This window comes from Patiria miniata, unplaced genomic scaffold (genome assembly GCF_015706575.1).
Source record: "Patiria miniata isolate m_02_andy unplaced genomic scaffold, ASM1570657v1 HiC_scaffold_3, whole genome shotgun sequence".
NCBI classification, from domain to species: domain Eukaryota; kingdom Metazoa; phylum Echinodermata; class Asteroidea; order Valvatida; family Asterinidae; genus Patiria; species Patiria miniata.
In genome coordinates this window covers 642,721-660,551 of record NW_024037069.1, presented here as the reverse complement: position 1 = coordinate 660,551, position 17,831 = coordinate 642,721, and the positions used below count along the sequence as shown (strand labels likewise).

Below are 17,831 nucleotides of genomic sequence, written 5' to 3'. Positions count from 1 at the left end.
TTCTGTCCTCCCACGTTATGCCAAGAATGCGTCGTAAACATCTCTGGTCAAAGAGTTCAGTCTTCTCTCTTGACCAATTGTAAGAGGCCAGGTCGCAGTACTATATAAGAGTGTGGATATGACACAAGAGTTGCAGAAGCACATCTTTTGCCGAAGGAAGATATTCTTCTGTTTCCAGATATTGTCCAGAAGATCCTTGTATGCAACTCCTGCTTTGCCCATCCTTACATTCACTTCCTTTTCTACTGTGCCATCTCCTGAAATGTAGATCCACCAAAGGTACTGGAAGCTTGAGACAGTGCTAAACTGCTCTCCATCCTGTGATCCTGATGTTTATCGGGCTATTTGCAACATGCATCATTTAGGTTTTGGGTTTGTTTATATTTAATCCCACTTGTTTACTCTATGTGTTTACTGTGTTTGTTGATGTTTGGAGACTCTCTTCATCATCATCTAAGAGTGCGACATCATCATCATCATCATCAACTTAATTGGTTGTTGCCATTACACGTTAGGGACTCGTTGGTAAATTGCAACGTGTAGATGCAACCTCCAAATCGGTAAACTGCAACGTGCAGATACAAAGAACGTCAGATGCCTCACTTTTTACATTTGTTTTTCAAAAAGAAAACAAATTAGCGTCTAATTTTGCGGAACGCCTCCTTGCAGTCTTTCCTGAATCGTTTGTTTGCCAGTCCGTAAATCAGTGGATTAATGGCATTGTTGATGAATATGGTTAAAGACAGCCATTCAGGTATATTAGAAAGTGTACTCTCAAGGTCAATGTTTCTGCCTGTGAAATATGCAATTTCGATAGCATTATCAATCAGATCTGGTATCCACGTCAGCAGGAAAACCACACTGGTAATGAAGAGCATTTTTGTTGTCTTACGCTGTAAGATGGCGCGGCCCATCTGTTTAGGGGCGTGTCTTCTCCCAGCGTCCGTTGCTTCACAGTGGTTTGTGTCCTCTCCCTTACTACAGCTTTGCTCTGAAACTGCTTGGGAAACGCTCTTCAGGCCATCTTTGGAATTACGCTCGGCAGGATTTACCAGCTTACCATTTGCAGTTTGAGGAATGTCTAGAACTTTTGGCCTTGAAAAAGATGCATGAGTCGTACAGATGGTGTTTGGCAAATTAACTGTCGACACTTCGTTGTCGACAATGGACGCATTAGCTTCGATTCTAGCCGGTGCATCTGATAGCGGTTGTGTCGAACAAGTCTTGCTGTTGCGATCGGAACCATTTCCTCTTTTGGTTGTGTGACTATGGATAGTAGTCAGTTGGACTGGCGAAGTGCGTTATGTCGATGGTATCGTTCGGTCTTTGTCGATCTTGATGGCGATCTGATCATCTTGCGTCAATGTGCGTTCAAGGATGCCACCGACTTTTACATGTTTCAAGATCGCCGCGTAAACTTTCCCGTAACACAGTCCGATTGTTACAAATGCAGTTAAGACAGCAATGGTTTCGGCAATTGGCTGAAGTAGGTTTATGCTTAATATGGGCGGATACAGGTACTCTCTGATGCCTCCAGGAAAACCTAACATAACTGAGAACAGCACGACAACGAAAACAGCTACCTTGGCCCGTCTTGGCGTGCAATACCGTTTTTGTGGCCGGCATATGCAGTCATAACGATCTGCAGCAATCAAAGCGGTGATACCAAGCGAAGCAGGCACACCTATATCCGCAAAAGTCGCAATCAACGAGAAAAATATAGAGTTTGCACCGTTGCCTCCACATTCTAGAGCAAGTTTCACAATCATAGTAGACATGGAAAGGCAAACGGACAGATCAGCCCAGGCCAGGGCCATGATCAGAACGTGGGTGCTGGTCTTGCGTGCCTTGGTCCAGTAGACACGCAGGATCAGGCAGTTACCAGGCACTCCAAATACGAAAACAGCGGCTAAAAAAATCAACATGATCACAAGAATGCCAGTGTCACATGAATTCTCAGCCCCAGATGTACAAGGTGCAATACTGGCGTTGGAAGATCGAAGGTTAGGCATGATAGAAATTGAATTTCTCTGTAGTGTCACAGGAGCCTCATGATACCACACGAGCTAAGTACACCGTTACCTATCTCGAACAGCAACGAGTCGTGCAGATTTCACATCACACTCAACCAAACGGTCTTAGTCACTAACTGTTTTGAGTTGATTTTTTCATCAGGATGCGCAGGCCATAGCATATTTTAATCACCGACGGTAAATCAAATGAATGCACTTCCCAAATGACAAACAATGTCTGTGTCTGCTTAATTGTCTCCGACTGCTAAATTAAACCTCACATACACCATCTGTTGTCACGGTAACATAAATATTTATTCACTCAATGGAGTAACAGGCACACGCTGCGCGTGCGGCGTGACAATGATCCAACGTTCGGGTTAGGAGGGAACTTCGAGGACCATTATGTTTGGAAACCTAAGCTTTCTTCTCATTCTGAGCGGAGGCAAACTTGCCCCCTTCCCCCCTTCAGAAAATTAGGTGGCACGTGTCCACAGTCACGTAACTAGGAGTTGAAGGCTTTCATTTGAGAATCAGTGGTTGGGTAAGTTTATTGTGACTTTCGGAATTAAATTCTCAGAGCATGCATAGTTGACTTACATGAAAAAAGTAAGTCACTAGATTTGCTAAGTTGGCAATCTATTTACGTTAATGACGTCATAAGATAACGGCGGCCACTTAAATGTGACCTCTTAGCTAGTCATAGTTACGTCATATAGTTTGACACCGTTTATTAATAAAAAATAATTAAAAAGGCGCTATGTTGTGCCTGTCAAAAATTACAAGACGTCATATCCTACAAAAATTGGTTAGTTCAACTGCAATTTGGTGCAAGGTAGGTGCGTTTTAGATATGAAATGAGAAAGTTACGGTGATTTGAAGAGAGAAAGCATAATCCCTTCTCGCACAATACAATGAAGTTATTAATGAGGGCTTTCATTTGTGAATCAGAGGTTCGGTAAGTTTATTTTGACTTTTGGAATTAAATTTTCACATAGAGTCTAAGAGCATGCCTAGTTGACTTCAAAAAAACAAAAATTAGTGACTAGATTTGCTGAATTGGCAATCTATATACGTATAAGACGTCATAAGACAACGGGGCCACTTGAATGTTACGTCATATAGCTGATAGTCATTGGCCCAATATTTTTTCTTTGCCGACCGACCGTCACTTCTTCAAAGACCAAGAAATTAAATGACATTTTATAGAGTTGAAAAGAAAGCCATATTCTTGAAATAATAACTGAACAAAAGTCGGCTCGTCAGCATTATCGCAAACTCACATGAGGGCGCTGTTACTAGCTTCCTAGTTTGTTTTTTATTGCTCTTGCTATTTCGTTTTAAATCATCTTTTATCACCGTTTGTTCTTACCATCGTGTTTTAATTTGTGAATCTACATTTTGTCTTGACATCCGTTGTTCGGTGTGAGTATGTTTGTCGACTAATTGGTCGTGTTTCATCGTTTTGTGATGAAATGTGTCTTATTTGACTGATTTGTTGTGCTGGAGGGACCGCCATATTGAACCGACAACTTTAGCAAGTCATGAGATACATCGGCATGAACTGTTGCAGGTTGATTCTGCTCATAATTGTGCAGTGTCGACTTCAATCCTGCCTGGCTTTCGATGGAACCTACGTATGTGCATTTTCAACAAATAACGGATCATCTTCAGCGACTGGTAAGCTGTTAACATTATTATAGCAATAGCCTTCTCCATGGTCTTCCTGATTATTTAATCCATAGGTTACAATTACGGGAAACATCCATACCCGATCACCACTTACCTGCCGCCAAACAAATAAATTTCAGGTAATAACCATTCTATAAAACACTCAGTTTTTTTGTCAATATACCCTATTTGCCAAAACAAAATTGATGAACTTGGGTCCAGACCATTCTGACTCACCCTGTAGTTTGGTGCATGCAGCTTGGTATGAGTGAATGTAAAGAGGACCCTTGGAACGAGGTGAGTCGGGTAAAGTGCAGTCACGAGACTATTAACACTTGGCTGTGACTTCATCTACATGTGCAAGAGCGCAAATCAAGTAAATTAAAGACCAATCCAGGTATGGAGCCGCAGTCTCCTCCTTCTCCGTTGACAACAATGTACACACATTTAGGTTTTACATATACTTTATTCACAACTTAGAATGTTCAATTTTTTTGCTGGTCCCATGTCTACAGGGCCAGCCTAATTCTTTACACCTATCTCACTGACTGACTGACTTGTTTCTGTGCAGGTAGGCTTTTTGTCTAGGCCTACACCTACTTGTAAATTTCACCATCAAACCGCAAGTCATACTGTAACGGTGCATATCATCCAATGCGATCATCAGTAGCATCAACTTAAGTACTTACTTAATCCATGGCATCGCTCTTAGCGGAGCATACCGTCCTCACGAGCTTCTTCCACTTGTTACGATTGGTTGTTAAAGGCTGCTTGGTGTTTGTAGAGGTTCAGCCTTCCAGGTCTCTTCCAGTGTGTCCTCCCATGTAGTTCGTTGTCGTCCTGGTCGCCGTCTTCCATGTGTTGGGGTTCAGCCTAACAGTCTTCTGGGAATGCGAGACTGCTCCATCCTCATAAGATGTCCCCACCTTGTTAGTCGCTTTTTCAAGTGCTAGCAACAATGAGACTGCTGGTTGTTTGGTTCTTTCCCTGACTGCTATGTTAGTGATTCCGTCCTCCCACGTTATGCCAAGAATGCGTCGTAAACATCTCTGGTCAAAGAGTCCAGTCTTCTCTCTTGACCAATTGTAAGAGGCCAGGTCGCAGTACTATATAAGAGTGTGGATATGACACAAGAGTTGTAGAAGCATAACTTGTGCTGAAGGGATAGGAGATATTCTTCTGTTTCCAGATGTTGTCCAGATCCTTGGATGCAGCTTCTGCTTTGCCCATCCTTACATTCACTTCCTTTTCTACTGTGCCATCTCCTGAAATGTAGATCCACCAAGGTACTGGAAGCTTGAGACAGTGCTAAACTGCTCTCCATCCTGTGATCCTAATGTTATCGGGCTATTTGCAACATGCATCACTTTGGTTTTGGGTTTGTTTATATTTAATCCCACTTGTTTACTCTATGTGTTTACTGTGTTTGTTGATGTTTGGAGACCCTCTTCATCATCAGCTAAGAGTGCGAAATCATCATCATCATCAACTTAATTGGTCGTTACTATTACACGTTAGGGACTCTACATCAAAATCGTTGATGAATTGCAACGTGCAGATGCAACCTCCAAATCGTTAAGTTGCAACGTGCAGATACAAAGAACGTCAGATGCCTCACTTTTTACATTTGTTTTTCAAAAAGAAATTAAATTAGCGTCTGATTTTGCGGAACGCCTCCTTGCAGTCTTTCCTGAATCGTTTGTTTGCCAGTCCGTAGATCAGTGGATTGATGGCATTGTTGATGAATATGGTGAAAGACAGCCATTCACTTATATAAGAAAATGTACTGTCTATGTTGCTATCTGACAAATAAGCAATTTCTTTAGCATTATCAATCAGATCTGGTAGCCACGTCAGCAGGAATATCACACTGGTAATGAAGAGCATTTTTGTTGTCTTACGCTGTAGGACGGCGCCGCCCATCCGTTTAGGGGCGTGTCTTCTCCCAGCGTCCGTTGCTTCACGGTGGTTTGTGTCCTCTCCCTTACTACAGCCTTGCTCTGAAACTGCTTGGGAAACGCTCTTCAGGCCAACTTTGGAATCACGCTCAGCAGGATTCACCAGCTTACCATTAGCATTTTGGGGAATGTCAAGAACTTTTCGCCTTGAAAAAGATGCATGAGTCGTACAGATGGTGTTTGGCAAATTAATTGTCGACACTTCGTTGTCGACAATCGACGCATTAGCTTCGACTCTAGCCGGTGCATCTGATAGCGGTTGTGTCGAACAAGTCTTGCTGTTACGATTGGAACCATTTCGTCTTTTGGTTGTAGGACTACGGATAGTAGTCAGTTGGACTGGCGAAGTGCGTTGTGTCGATGGTATCGTTCGGTCTTTGTCGATGTTGAAAGTGACCTGATCATCTTGCGTCAATGTGCGTTCGGGGATGCCACCGACTTGTACATGTTTCAAGATCGCCGCGTAAACTTTCCCGTAACACAGCCCGATTGTTACAAATGCAATTAAGACAGCAATGGTTTCGGCAATTGGCTCAAGTAGGTCTATGCTTAATATTGGTGGGTACAGGTACTCTCTGATGCCTCCAGGAATACCCAACATAACTGAGAACAGCACGACAACGAAAACAGCTACCTTGGCCCGTCTTGGCGTGCAATACCGCTTTTGTGGCCGGCATATGCAGTCATAGCGATCCACAGCAATCACGGCGGTGATACCAAGCGAAACAGCCACACCTTTATCCGCAAAAGTCGCAATCAACGAGAAAAATATAGAGTCTGCACCGTTGCCTGCACATTTTAGAGCAAGTTCCACAATGTTAATAGACATGGAAAGGCAAACGGACAGATCAGCCCAGGCCAAGGCCATGATCAGAACGTGGGTGCTGGTCTTACGTGCCTTGGTCCAGTAGACACGCAGGATCAGGCAGTTACCAGGTACTCCAAATACGAAAACAGCGGCTTTAAAAATCAACATGAACACAAGAATACCAGTGTCACATGAATTCTCAGCCCCAGATGTACAAGGTGCAATACTGGCGTTGGAAGATCGAAGGTTAGGCATGATAGAAATTGAAATTCTCTGACCAAGTGTCACAGGAGCCTCCTGATACCACACGAGCTAAGTACACCGTCACCTATCTCAAACAGCAACGAGTCGTGGAAATTTCACATCACACTTAACCAAACGGTCTTAGTCACTAACTGTTTTGAGTTGATTTTTTTCATCAGGATGCGCAGGACATAGCATATTTCATCACCGACGGTAAATCGAATGACAGCACTTCCCAAATGACAAACAGTCCCTGTCTGTGTCTGCTTGGCTCCGACTGCTCAATTAAACCTCACATACACAATCTGTTGTTACAGTAACAGAAATATTTATTCACTCAATGGAGTAACAGGCACACGCTGCGCGTGCGGCGTGACAATGATCCAACGTTCGGGTTAGGAGGAAACTTCGAGGACCATTATGTTTGGAAACCTAAGCTTTCTTCTAATTCTGAGTGGAGGCAAACTTACCCCCTTCCCCCTTCAGAAAATTAGGTGGCACGTGTCCACAGTCACGTAACTAGGAGTTGAAGGCTTTCATTTGAGAATCATGTGGTTGGGTCAGTTTATTGTGACTTTCGGAATTAAATTTTCAGAGCATGCATAGTTGACTTACGTGAAAAAAAGGTGAGTGACTAGATTTGCTAAGGTGGCAATCTATAAACGTTAATGACGTCATAAGATAACGACGGCCACTTAAATGTGACCTCTTAGCTAGTCATAGTTACGTCATATAGTTTGACACCGTTTATCTATACAAATATTTAAAAAGGCGCTATGTTGTGCTTGTCAAAAATTATAAGACGTCATATCCTACAAAAACTGCAATTTGGTGCAAGGTAAAAGCGTTTTAGATATGAAATGAGAAAGTTACGGTGATTCGAAGAGTGAAAAGATAATCCTTTTTCACACCATACAATGAAGTTATTAATGAGGGCTTTCATTTGTGAATCAGAGGTTCGGTAAGTTTATTTTGACTTTTGGAATTAAATTTTCACATAGAGTCTAAGAGCATGCCTAGTTGACTTCAAGAAAACAAAAATTAGTGACTAGATTTGCTGAATTGGCAATCTATATACGTTAAAGACGTCATAAGACAACGGGGCCACTTGAATGTTACGTCATATAGCTGCTAGTCATTGGCCTAATAGAATGTAAACTGAAATGCAATTTCTTTACAAAAGCTTTCCAGTTCACAAGTGACTGAATCCTATACGCGCACGCGCCACTGTTTGTATACTAGCGCCCATTGTCTAAACGCGCCACTACTAATGGTTCCAATACTACTGCGCGTGTGGGCGTGGTTTAAGTTAAAATGACGTCACCGATGCAGCGTAGTATAAACGCGTCCTGTTTATTACGTCACGATTTACTATGTTTTGTTTGCTGCCCCCAGCGACGACTTTTATACAAATTGCACGTTCGGGTCGAAACAAGACCTGAAAAACAGCTCTCAAAAGTACCTTTTGCACTCATTTCATGACAGACACAATAGTCGTTTTTATTTCATCATACGTTAGGCTACATATACCCGAAAAATGACGGAAATGTCTTCGAGCATTCAACAACCTCTTTAAAGTTGGTGGGATTTTATTTTTGTGATCACTGATCAATTACTTTTAAGAACTGTTTTCTTTTTTTATTATGTGAAGTATAGCCATGGGCGTCGCGAGGGGGGGGGGCAAGGGGGGCACTTGCCCCCCCCCTGGAAAAGCAAAAAAAAAAAAAAAAAAAAAAGGAAGGAAAAAAAGAAAAAAAAAAGAAAGAAAAAGAGGCGCGAAGACCAAGTGGTGTAAATTTAATGAGTTGGGGGGGGGGGGGCAAAATGTCCCTGCCCCCTTCTAAAACTGATAAATCGAGAATGTGTTGAGAAATACAAGCATTTTTTGGCAAATTTTTTTTTTGCCCCCCTCTAGAAAAAATCCTGGCGACGCCCATGAGTATAGCTCTTCAACCATACGTGGTGAAAAAAATCTTTAAAGAAATTCGCAAGAATAGTGTTATTATTCTTAGGCCAAAAAAAAAAATAAGTCGGTCTCTGGTCAGCGCGCGCGTCGATTTTAAGCATGCGCGTCGATCTTTTTTTTTCCAAACTGTCCGCGGTAGCTCAAACAGCGTCCTCTATTTCCGCACCTCCTCAATTGTTTTTTACCAAAGAGCACCAAGGAATGGGAAATTGCACCAAGGCAAATGATCGAAAGCACCAAGGCAAATTATGGAGGCCACCAATGTACATGAGGACACCAAAAAAGCAAAATAGTACCCACCTTGTCTGTACAATCCAAGCTGAAGAAAAAAAAAAAAAGGAAAAAAAAAAAAAAAAAAGCCGCGTGGCCGCGTCAATTCCGGAACTTTGGTCTGACCAGAGACCGAATTTTTTTTTTTTGGCCCCCATACTGTAATACAGCTATAGGTCACCAAAATCACTGTTATCCTAGTCCAAGCTCCGGGGTTCATTCAAGCGGATAGGATAAAGCCGTCCCTGGTTTGGCACATGAAATACCACATCTTAGAAACAAGATATGGATTTGCAGTCATTTTTTCGTCACCTACGTTTATAGATCAATTCTTTTTTGGACCAATAAATTGAAGTTTTGTGAAAAGTGCTGTCAAAAGTATGTTTCCTCCTTTTTGCACCACCCTGAAGTTAATGTATGGAATTTCCTTAAAATCAACAAATCGTGGATTTTAGTCAAATTTAGTTAGCGGGGATGATATCAAACAATGAGGGTCATTTCTTCTTGATACAACACACGACGATAATACAGGGTGAGTTAAAAAAGAAAAAAGAAACCCAAATGTCGGGACCGTTGTTTTAGTGAAGTTCTGAATGTAGCAAATTTAAAATCTAGGATACAAAAGCCCTATTCATAATCCTTTTTTTAGCACAAGAATCATTCAAATCACTTATATACTTTTGAAGTTACAGAATTTTAAACACAACCACCGTTTTAAAGTTCTGTCCACGGATCACCAGAAGGCGCAGCAAAACGAACACAAATCACATATGGATTTGTGTGAATATTGTTTTGCTGAAAGACCACACACCTTTTTTGTGATCCGTGGACAGAACTTTAAAACGGTGGTTGTGTTTAAAATTCCGTAACTTGAAAAGGACATGCGTGATTTGAATGATTCTTGTCCTAAAAGAACGCTTATGATTGGGCCTTTATATCCTAGATTTTGGAAGTGCTACATGTAGTCAGGTGGCTTAGATCTAATTTTCGTCAAGATCGTGACCGACTGGTCCAAAGCACCAAACTTGGCAGATAGATTCTTACAGACCTAGAGAAGATATTTAGAAGGGGTGACACCTGAAATTCTTTTGGGAATGGTGCCTAATTTGCATAAATCGTTAATCCCTGTCGTGTAATATATATATTCCCATATTTGGGTATATTTTTATTTTTTTATTTTTTGAAAAGTGTATTTTGGGGATTCTACTTACATATCCTTACTTAAATAACATTTTCCAAAGCATATAAGTGACTGAATAATTATGAGGACATAGTAACGATCCAAAATGGCTACTATTATGCCCTAAAATTGCGCGCATTTACCTTGTCTCCAGATATCATCAATTAGTCTTGCCAAACATCAGCATTGATGAACTTCAAATTCACCAAGTAGCTTATTGGTACAGTTACCATATTAAAACCTTATGCAAAATCATGTGAACAATGATAACATTGTGATATTTAGCCCAGAAAACAAAAACTGGGAAAAACGAGGTGTCCATAAATTGGGCTAACAAGTAGGTGAAGGGTTCCCTAACAAGGAACACTGTAACAAGTTCAAGGAAATTCCCAAAATTATGGTTGAGAAAACGTTTTGGCGTAGACAAAATGATTGTAAACAACAATAATCTCTTTTTTAGGGGGATTTCGTTGAACTTGTTCAAGTCCCCACGTTACCCTTCCCGTACTAGCCCAATTTACGGACACCACATTTTCTCCCCTTTTTTGGTCTTTTGGGCTAAACATTAAGATGTTATCAATGTTCACTTGATTTCCCACTTATTTTTGTTAGGGTAACTATGCCAGTAAGTAACTTTGTGAAGCTCATCAATTTGAAGCTCATCAATACTCACGTTTGGCGAGACTAGTTGCTTATATCTGAAGAAAAGGTAAATGCGCGTAACTTTAGGGTAAAATAGTAGCAATTTTGGTTCTTTACTATGTCCTCCTAATTATTCAGTCACTTATATGTTTTACAAAATGTTATTGAGGTAAGAATATGCAAGTAGAATCACCAAAATACACTTTTCAAAAAAATTAAAAAAATAGAAATATACCCAAATATGGGAATAAATATATTACACGGCAGGGATTAACGATTTATGCAAATTAGGCACCCTTCCCAAAAGAATTTCAGGTGTCACCCCTTTTAAATATCTTCTCTAGGGCTATAAGAATCTATCTGCCAAGTTTGGTGCTTTGGACCAGTCGGTCACGATTCCGACCATATGCCACCTGACTAATGCAGAACTTCACTAAAACAATAGTCCCGACATTTGGGTTTCGTTTTTTTACTCACCCTGTACAGATGGTTTTGCAACGTATTAGAGGCGAAGTTTCACAAAAAGACAATAAATTAGCGTCTGATTTTGCGGAATGCCCCCTTGCAGTCTTTCCTGAATCGTTTGTTTGCCAGTCCGTAGATCAATGGATTGATGGCATTGTTGATGAATATGGTGAAAGACAGCCAGTCCAATATTATGCGAAATGTACTCTCGGGGTCTATGTCACTACCTGCGAAATAAGCAATTTCCATAGCATTACTGATCAGATCTGGTAGCCACGTCAGCAGGAACACCACAGTGGTAATGAAGAGCATTTTTGTTGTCTTACGCTGTAGGACTGTACCTACCACCCTTTTAGGGGCGTGTCTTCTCCCAGTGTCCGTTGCTTCACGGTGGTTCGTGTCCCCGCCCTTACTACAGCCTTGCTCTGAAACTGCTTGGGAAACGCTTTTCAGGCCAACTTTGGAATCACGCTCAGCAGGATGTACCAGCTTACCATTTGCATTTTGGGGCACCTCAGGAATGTCCGGCCTGGAAGTAGATGCACGAGTCGTACATATGGAATTTGGCAAATTAACTGTCGACACTTCGTTGTCGACAATAGGCGTACTATGAGCATCGATTCGAGACAAACCATGTGATGTCGGCTTTGCCGAACATTTACTGTTGCGTTCGGAACCGTTTCCCGTTTTGGTCGCGTGACTATGGATAGCACTCAGTTGAACTCTCCTTGGCATAGTGGATTGGGTCGATGGCATCGTTCGGTCCTTGTCAATCTTGGAAGCGACCTGCATCTGATCGTCTTGCGTCAATGTACGTTCGGGGATGCCTTCGACTTTTACGTGTTTTAAAATCGCTGCGTAAACTTTCCCGTAACACAGCACGATGATAACAAGTGCAATTAACACAGCTGTAGTTTGGGAAACTGGCTCAAGTATGTATATGCCTAACGTGGGCGGGTACAGCGGGTATTCGTTGATGCCTCCAGGAATATTTACTATAACTGAGAACAGCATGACACCGAAAACAGCTACCTTGGCCCATCTTGGCGTGCAATACCGCCTTTGTGGCCGGCATATGCAGTCATAGCGATCCACAGCAATCACGGCGGTGATACCAAGCGAAGCAGCCACACCAATTCTCACAACTGTCGCCATCAACCAGAAAATTATAAAGTCTCCACCGTTGCCTCCACATTCTAGAGCATATCCCACAATGTTGACAGTCATGGAAAGGCAAACGGACAGATCAGCCCAGGCTAAGGCCATGATCAGAACGTTGGTGCTGGTCTTACGTGCCTTGGTCCAGTAGACACGCAGGATCAGGCAGTTACCAGGTACTCCAAATACGAAAACAGCGGTTCTAACAAGCAGGATGAACGCAAGCATGTTAGTGTCACAAGTGCCACTATCCCCATATAAAGGCGCAATACTTGTATTGGAAGCTGTAAGGTTAGACATGGTAGAAATTTAAATTCTCCTGAAGACGTGTCCCAACGAACCTCAGAATACCACACCAGCTAAACACACACCATTAACTATCCAGAACAGCAACGGGGCGCGGAGATTTCACGTCATGTAACTTAACCAACGTTGGGCAAAATGACTTTGTGGTGCGATCTGAGGCAATTTCTGACCACTTTAACCAATTTTAAAGAAAAGATGGTAGTATACGCAGTGCCTGCCTTTATTGCGACGTCACTTTAAAAAAAAATGGGTTCGTTGGGGGGGGGGGGGGCATGGCCGGCCCTTGATTCCTCGATGATCCTTTGAGCGTTCCATTTTCCTCGGCCACGCTTCGGGTAACAGAACAGTCCATCCATCCATCGATAACCCCAGGGAGACATTGTACTATACGCCACTCTAAACAGTCAATATTTGTACAATATGCAGTCGTCTATACATCAAAATTTAAGGACTTTACAGGCAAAACATTATTAAGCTGAAAGGTGCAGTTACGTCAAATGTCTCACCTCACCTTGCACTTTTTTTCGCTTTGCTCCTTGAGCCTTTACAATAAACACAGCTAGAGATAAGCTTACAATACGCACTTCCGTATCTGCACGGTAGTGACGCCCCCCCCCCCCCGCCCATTTTCGAGGAATCCTTCTTCAAAGGTAAAACAGAGATTTTAAGTCTCTAGTCTGAGATGCCCTAATGTCTTTGAATCAAAAAAGAAGAATGGACTGATAATTCGTCAGCATTATCGCAAACTAACAAGAAAAGCTGACGTACTCACTTATTAAGGCAATATGTAATGCACACTGCACTCTTTAGGAAGACTGCTAGCGTTGAAAGCTTGCCAACAGTACCATTTTTAATGAGAGTCATCCATCACAACTATCCAAGGGCCACTCAAAGTGAGCTAGGGCTACACATAGAATGGATAAAAAAGGGAAATGAAGTAATACTTCAAGTAGGTCTAGTAAGATAAGTATTGACGTTACACTTGAACTAGGACAGACAGGTAAGGATCGAGTTCCTTGGTTGGTCAGTGCGCGGGAAGAAGCTGGATGAATGCTTCTAGAATTTGCTTTGGGAACAATGACTGTGGATGCGAATAGATGAAGAAGCGTGTAGTGCGCCCAACTTGAGGATGGACAAAAAGGGATCGACTGATAAATAATTGTTTTAACGGAAGCAGTGAGAGTCAGGGTACGGGTTATCTGTGGAGGATTGCAAGGATAGGATTTTTTATGGTCAGTTTGGGATTAGATTAGCGGTTGAATGGTTAACAGATAAGGTTAGAGTTTGCCTTTGACCCTACCACCCTTTTTAAAGAATTGTTTTTGGGCTGGTCCAAGAGGGCCAGCCGAGTATCACCTTCGTACCTATCTTACCGACCGACCGACTGACTGACCGACTGACTGACCGGCTGACTCCCCGACTGACTGACTCCCCGACTGACTCCCCGACTCCCCTACTGACTCCCCGACTGACTGGCTGCCTCCCCTACTGACTCCCCGACTGCCCGGCTGACTGACTGACTGACTGACTGACTGACTCCCCGACTGACTCCCCGACTCCCCTACTGACTCCCCGACTGACTGGCTGCCTCCCCTACTGACTCCCCGACTGCCCGGCTGACTGACTGACTGACTGACTGACTCCCCGACTGACTCCCCGACTCCCCTACTGACTCCCCGACTGACTGGCTGCCTCCCCTACTGACTCCCCGACTGCCCGGCTGACTGACTGACTGACTGACTGACTCCCCGACTGACTCCCCGACTCCCCTACTGACTCCCCGACTGACTGGCTGCCTCCCCTACTGACTCCCCGACTGCCCGGCTGACTGACTGACTGACTGACTCCCCGACTCCCCGACTGACTCCCCAAATGACCGACTGACTCCCCTACTGACTCCCCGACTGACTGGCTGCCTGGCCGCACTTTGTGAGCTGGGAATTCTATCGTATTGAACAACCTGTAATGAAAATGAATGGGCTAGATCCGGCCCATTGTGCAGACCAGATAGATACATAAAAATTGACTTCCAGTGAATAGCCAATCTAAATCAACTGAATATAATTATTATTTACGAGGCTTGTCTTGTCTTGTTTATACCGATATTACCACTGGCTGTGTTCCAGTGTGCACCTGTTGAACCACTAAAAGGAGGGGCGTAAGGACACGCCCCCGCTCCGAATTAAAATAACAATTGAGCTGTCCAAGAAATGTCCCCAAAGTTACTTGCTACCCCGGATATTGGGCCCTGTCACGCCCTAAATTGTCAATATACTCTTGTGTATAAAAGTACTTCCTGGCGAGTATAATCTTTCTTCCAACTCAATGCCCCACACGCCGCATAGACGCAAGCGCTATGTTACCATGGCATCCATTTGTCTACGAATCACATTGGACGTAAAACGTCTGCGAATGACAACACCCATGATGATGATACTGATGTGAGGTTTAATGATTAGCTTTTTGAAAAAAGCAGATAGGACCTGAGTGATGTCGTTCGATTTACCTCCGGTGATGAAATGTGCTGCGTCCTGTGCATCTTGATGGAGAATTTCTTTTTCCGAGAGTCTGTGTGGTGAAACATATGATGTGAAACCTACAATACCCATTGCTGTTTTGGAAAGTTATTGGAATAGCTTGTGGTACTTGCAGGCTCCTCTGTCATTAAGGGGAACTTCAAGTTCTATAATGGCCATTCTGTCAGCTCTCAACACCAGTGTCGCGCCTTCCATATCTGGGGCTGATAACTCATGTGACACTAACATTTTTGCAATCACGTTGTTTGTTAGAGCCGTGGTATTTGTCTTTGGAGTACCTGGTAACTGTCTGATCCTGCGTGTGTACTGGACCAAGGTACGTAAGACCAGCACCCACGTTCTGATCATGGCCTTAGCCTCTACTGATCTGTACGTTTGCCTTATTTTGTCTATTAGCATTGTGGGACTTGCTCTCAAATGTGGAGGCAACGGTGGAGACTTCAGTATGCTGATCACGACGCTTTGGGATATTGGTATATTTGCTTCGTTTGGTATCACCGCTGCGATTGCTGTAGATCGCTATGACTGCATATGCCGGCCACAAAGACGGTATTGCACGCCAAGACGGGCCAAGGTAGCTGCTTTCGTTATCTTGCTGTTCTCGGTATTATTTAGTATTCCTGGAAGCATAAGAGATTACCTGTACCCGCCCATGTTAGGCATAGACCTACTTGTACCAATTGTCGAAAACATTGCTGTGTTAACTGCACTTGTAACAATCGGGATTTGTTACGGAAACGTTTACGCAGCAGTCTTAAGACATGTGAAAGTTGGTGCCATGCCTGAACGCACATCAACGCAAGATGATCAGGTCGCTACCAAGATCGACAAGGACCGAACAATACCTACACAATCGGCTCTACCAAAGAAAAATCAACTGAGTGCTATCAATAATCATATGGAGAAAATGGGAAACGGTTCCGACCGCAACAGCAAATGTTCGACACAACCGCCATCAGATGCTCTGGTTAGGATCGAAGCTAATACGTCCATTGTCGACAACGAGGTGTCGACAGTTATCAATCTGGCAAACACCAGCTGTACGCCTCATCATGCATCTACTTCAAGGCTGGACATTCTTGAGGTGCCCCAAATTACAAATGGAAATCTTGTGAATCCTGCCAAGCGAGATTCCAAAGTGGGACCGGAAAGCGTTTCCCAAGCAGTTTCAGAGCAAGACGGGGACAGGAACCACCGTGGAGAAACGAACTCTCTGAGAAGGATGGGCGGCGCCGTCCTACAGCGTAAGACAACAAAAATGCTCTTCATTACCAGTGTGGTGTTCCTGCTGACGTGGCTACCAGATCTGATTGATAATGCTATACACATTGCTTATTTGGCAGGTAGCAACATAGACCCTGAAAGTACATTTTACATGATATGGAACTGGCTGTCTTTCTCCATATTTATCAACAATGCCATTAATCCATTGATTTACGGACTGGCAAACAAACGATTCAGGAAAGACTGCGTGGCAGTGTTTCGCAAAATGAGACGCTAACATTTTTTTGTTGTTGTGAGATCTCATATTTCGTGAGCAAAAACAAAGTGATCTGTTAATTGTTTATTTCGCTTTGTCCGTGTCATTGTCAGTGTTGCACTAAAAGGAACTGACTCTAATCATTTAAAGTCATCTCTTATAATTGCGACTTAAATCTGTGGTTTATTGATTTTAGGATGTGAGATTTCTATGATGAAGTTATAACGACGTAGATGTAACAAACAAAATTCACGTTAACATCTAACAAATAGAAACAGCTCGTTTATGCTAAAGCTGCCTTTAATAGGTGACTTGCTTCGTTGTTTTATTCATCATTCTATTCGTCAAATCCATCATTTCATAAGGCAATGTTTCGTTTAACATGGTCGGTTGGAATGATGAATTTATACACCGAAGCGAACGTGATTTTGCTAAGTGGAATGACAAATTTGCCGAATGGAAAGATGAATTTGCCAAATGGAATGATAAATTTGACAGATTGACCGATGAGTTGCTGAGTTAAATAAGAATTTGCCGAAAGGAATGATAAGCTTGACGAGAAAAGTGATAATGACGTATTGAAGTCAGCTTTGGCGTTTCGTACATTTGGGGCTTGCCCGACATCGACTCAGAGTGCAAACCAATTTGAAGCATAAACGTACGCAACACATGACATGATCACAATGAGAACTACATGTATATTGTAATTGAGAAAAATGTCCCGAAAGACACACACCAACAGTACATAATGCCACTTCATTTTTGCATCGTACACGGCAGAGTTGCATTGACTCGATTCAATGACTCGATCGAGTCACATTTTATGGTGACTCGACTCGATTCGAGTCCCTGCGGGTAAATGACTCGACTCGACTCGAGTCACTGCGAGCAAATGACTCGACTCGACTCGACCTTATTGACCTAATGACTCGACTCGAGTCACTTCTTTTAAAATGACTCGACTCGAGTCACAATGACTCGACTCGAGTCACAAAAATCAGTGACTCGTTACAACTCTGGAACAATGTGGTATTAATACTGCACTTTGCAGTACGTTGCGTATTTTAATAGCCTAACCACCCAAACCGACAATGGTATTGAGGTTGTTTGTGGTGCAGTAAATCTCAAAGGATTG

At 42.8% G+C, this 17,831-nt stretch overlaps 4 protein-coding genes across 4 annotated transcripts; 1 reads left to right on the top strand and 3 right to left on the bottom strand.

The window, feature by feature from the left end:
- Nucleotides 1-1,301: 1,301 nt before the first annotated feature.
- Nucleotides 1,302-4,913, bottom strand: LOC119737965 (C5a anaphylatoxin chemotactic receptor 1-like). Its single transcript, XM_038212640.1, has 2 exons — nt 4,835-4,913; nt 1,302-1,909 (listed from the first exon to the last, which is right to left on the bottom strand). Exons 1-2 carry the CDS (start codon nt 4,911-4,913, stop codon nt 1,302-1,304), a joined length of 687 nt encoding a protein of 228 aa, XP_038068568.1.
- Nucleotides 4,914-5,333: 420 nt separating this feature from the next.
- Nucleotides 5,334-6,704, bottom strand: LOC119737958 (D(2) dopamine receptor-like). Its single transcript, XM_038212631.1, has one exon. The coding sequence runs from the start codon at nt 6,702-6,704 to the stop codon at nt 5,334-5,336; it is 1,371 nt and encodes a 456-aa protein (XP_038068559.1).
- Nucleotides 6,705-11,284: 4,580 nt separating this feature from the next.
- LOC119737953 (histamine H1 receptor-like) lies at nt 11,285-12,601 on the bottom strand. Its single transcript, XM_038212629.1, has one exon. The coding sequence runs from the start codon at nt 12,599-12,601 to the stop codon at nt 11,285-11,287; it is 1,317 nt and encodes a 438-aa protein (XP_038068557.1).
- A 2,766-nt stretch (nt 12,602-15,367) lies between these two features.
- On the top strand, nt 15,368-16,717 carry LOC119737946 (D(2) dopamine receptor A-like). The gene has a single exon (XM_038212623.1). It carries the CDS (start codon nt 15,368-15,370, stop codon nt 16,715-16,717), a length of 1,350 nt encoding a protein of 449 aa, XP_038068551.1.
- Nucleotides 16,718-17,831: the final 1,114 nt, after the last annotated feature.

Excerpts from the sequence above, each read along its gene's own strand:
- LOC119737953 (XM_038212629.1), bottom strand. The coding sequence starts at position 12,601 with ATGCTTGCGTTCATCCTGCTTGTTAGAACCGCTGTTTTCGTATTTGGA.
- LOC119737965 (XM_038212640.1), bottom strand. The coding sequence starts at position 4,913 with ATGGGCAAAGCAGAAGCTGCATCCAAGGATCTGGACAACATCTGGAAA. Across the intron at positions 1,910-4,834 it reads CTCCTATCCCTTCAGCACAA|CCGCTGTTTTCGTATTTGGA; the intron begins GTTATGCTTCTA and ends TGATTTTTTTAG.
- LOC119737946 (XM_038212623.1), top strand. The coding sequence starts at position 15,368 with ATGGCCATTCTGTCAGCTCTCAACACCAGTGTCGCGCCTTCCATATCT.
- LOC119737958 (XM_038212631.1), bottom strand. The coding sequence starts at position 6,704 with ATGCCTAACCTTCGATCTTCCAACGCCAGTATTGCACCTTGTACATCT.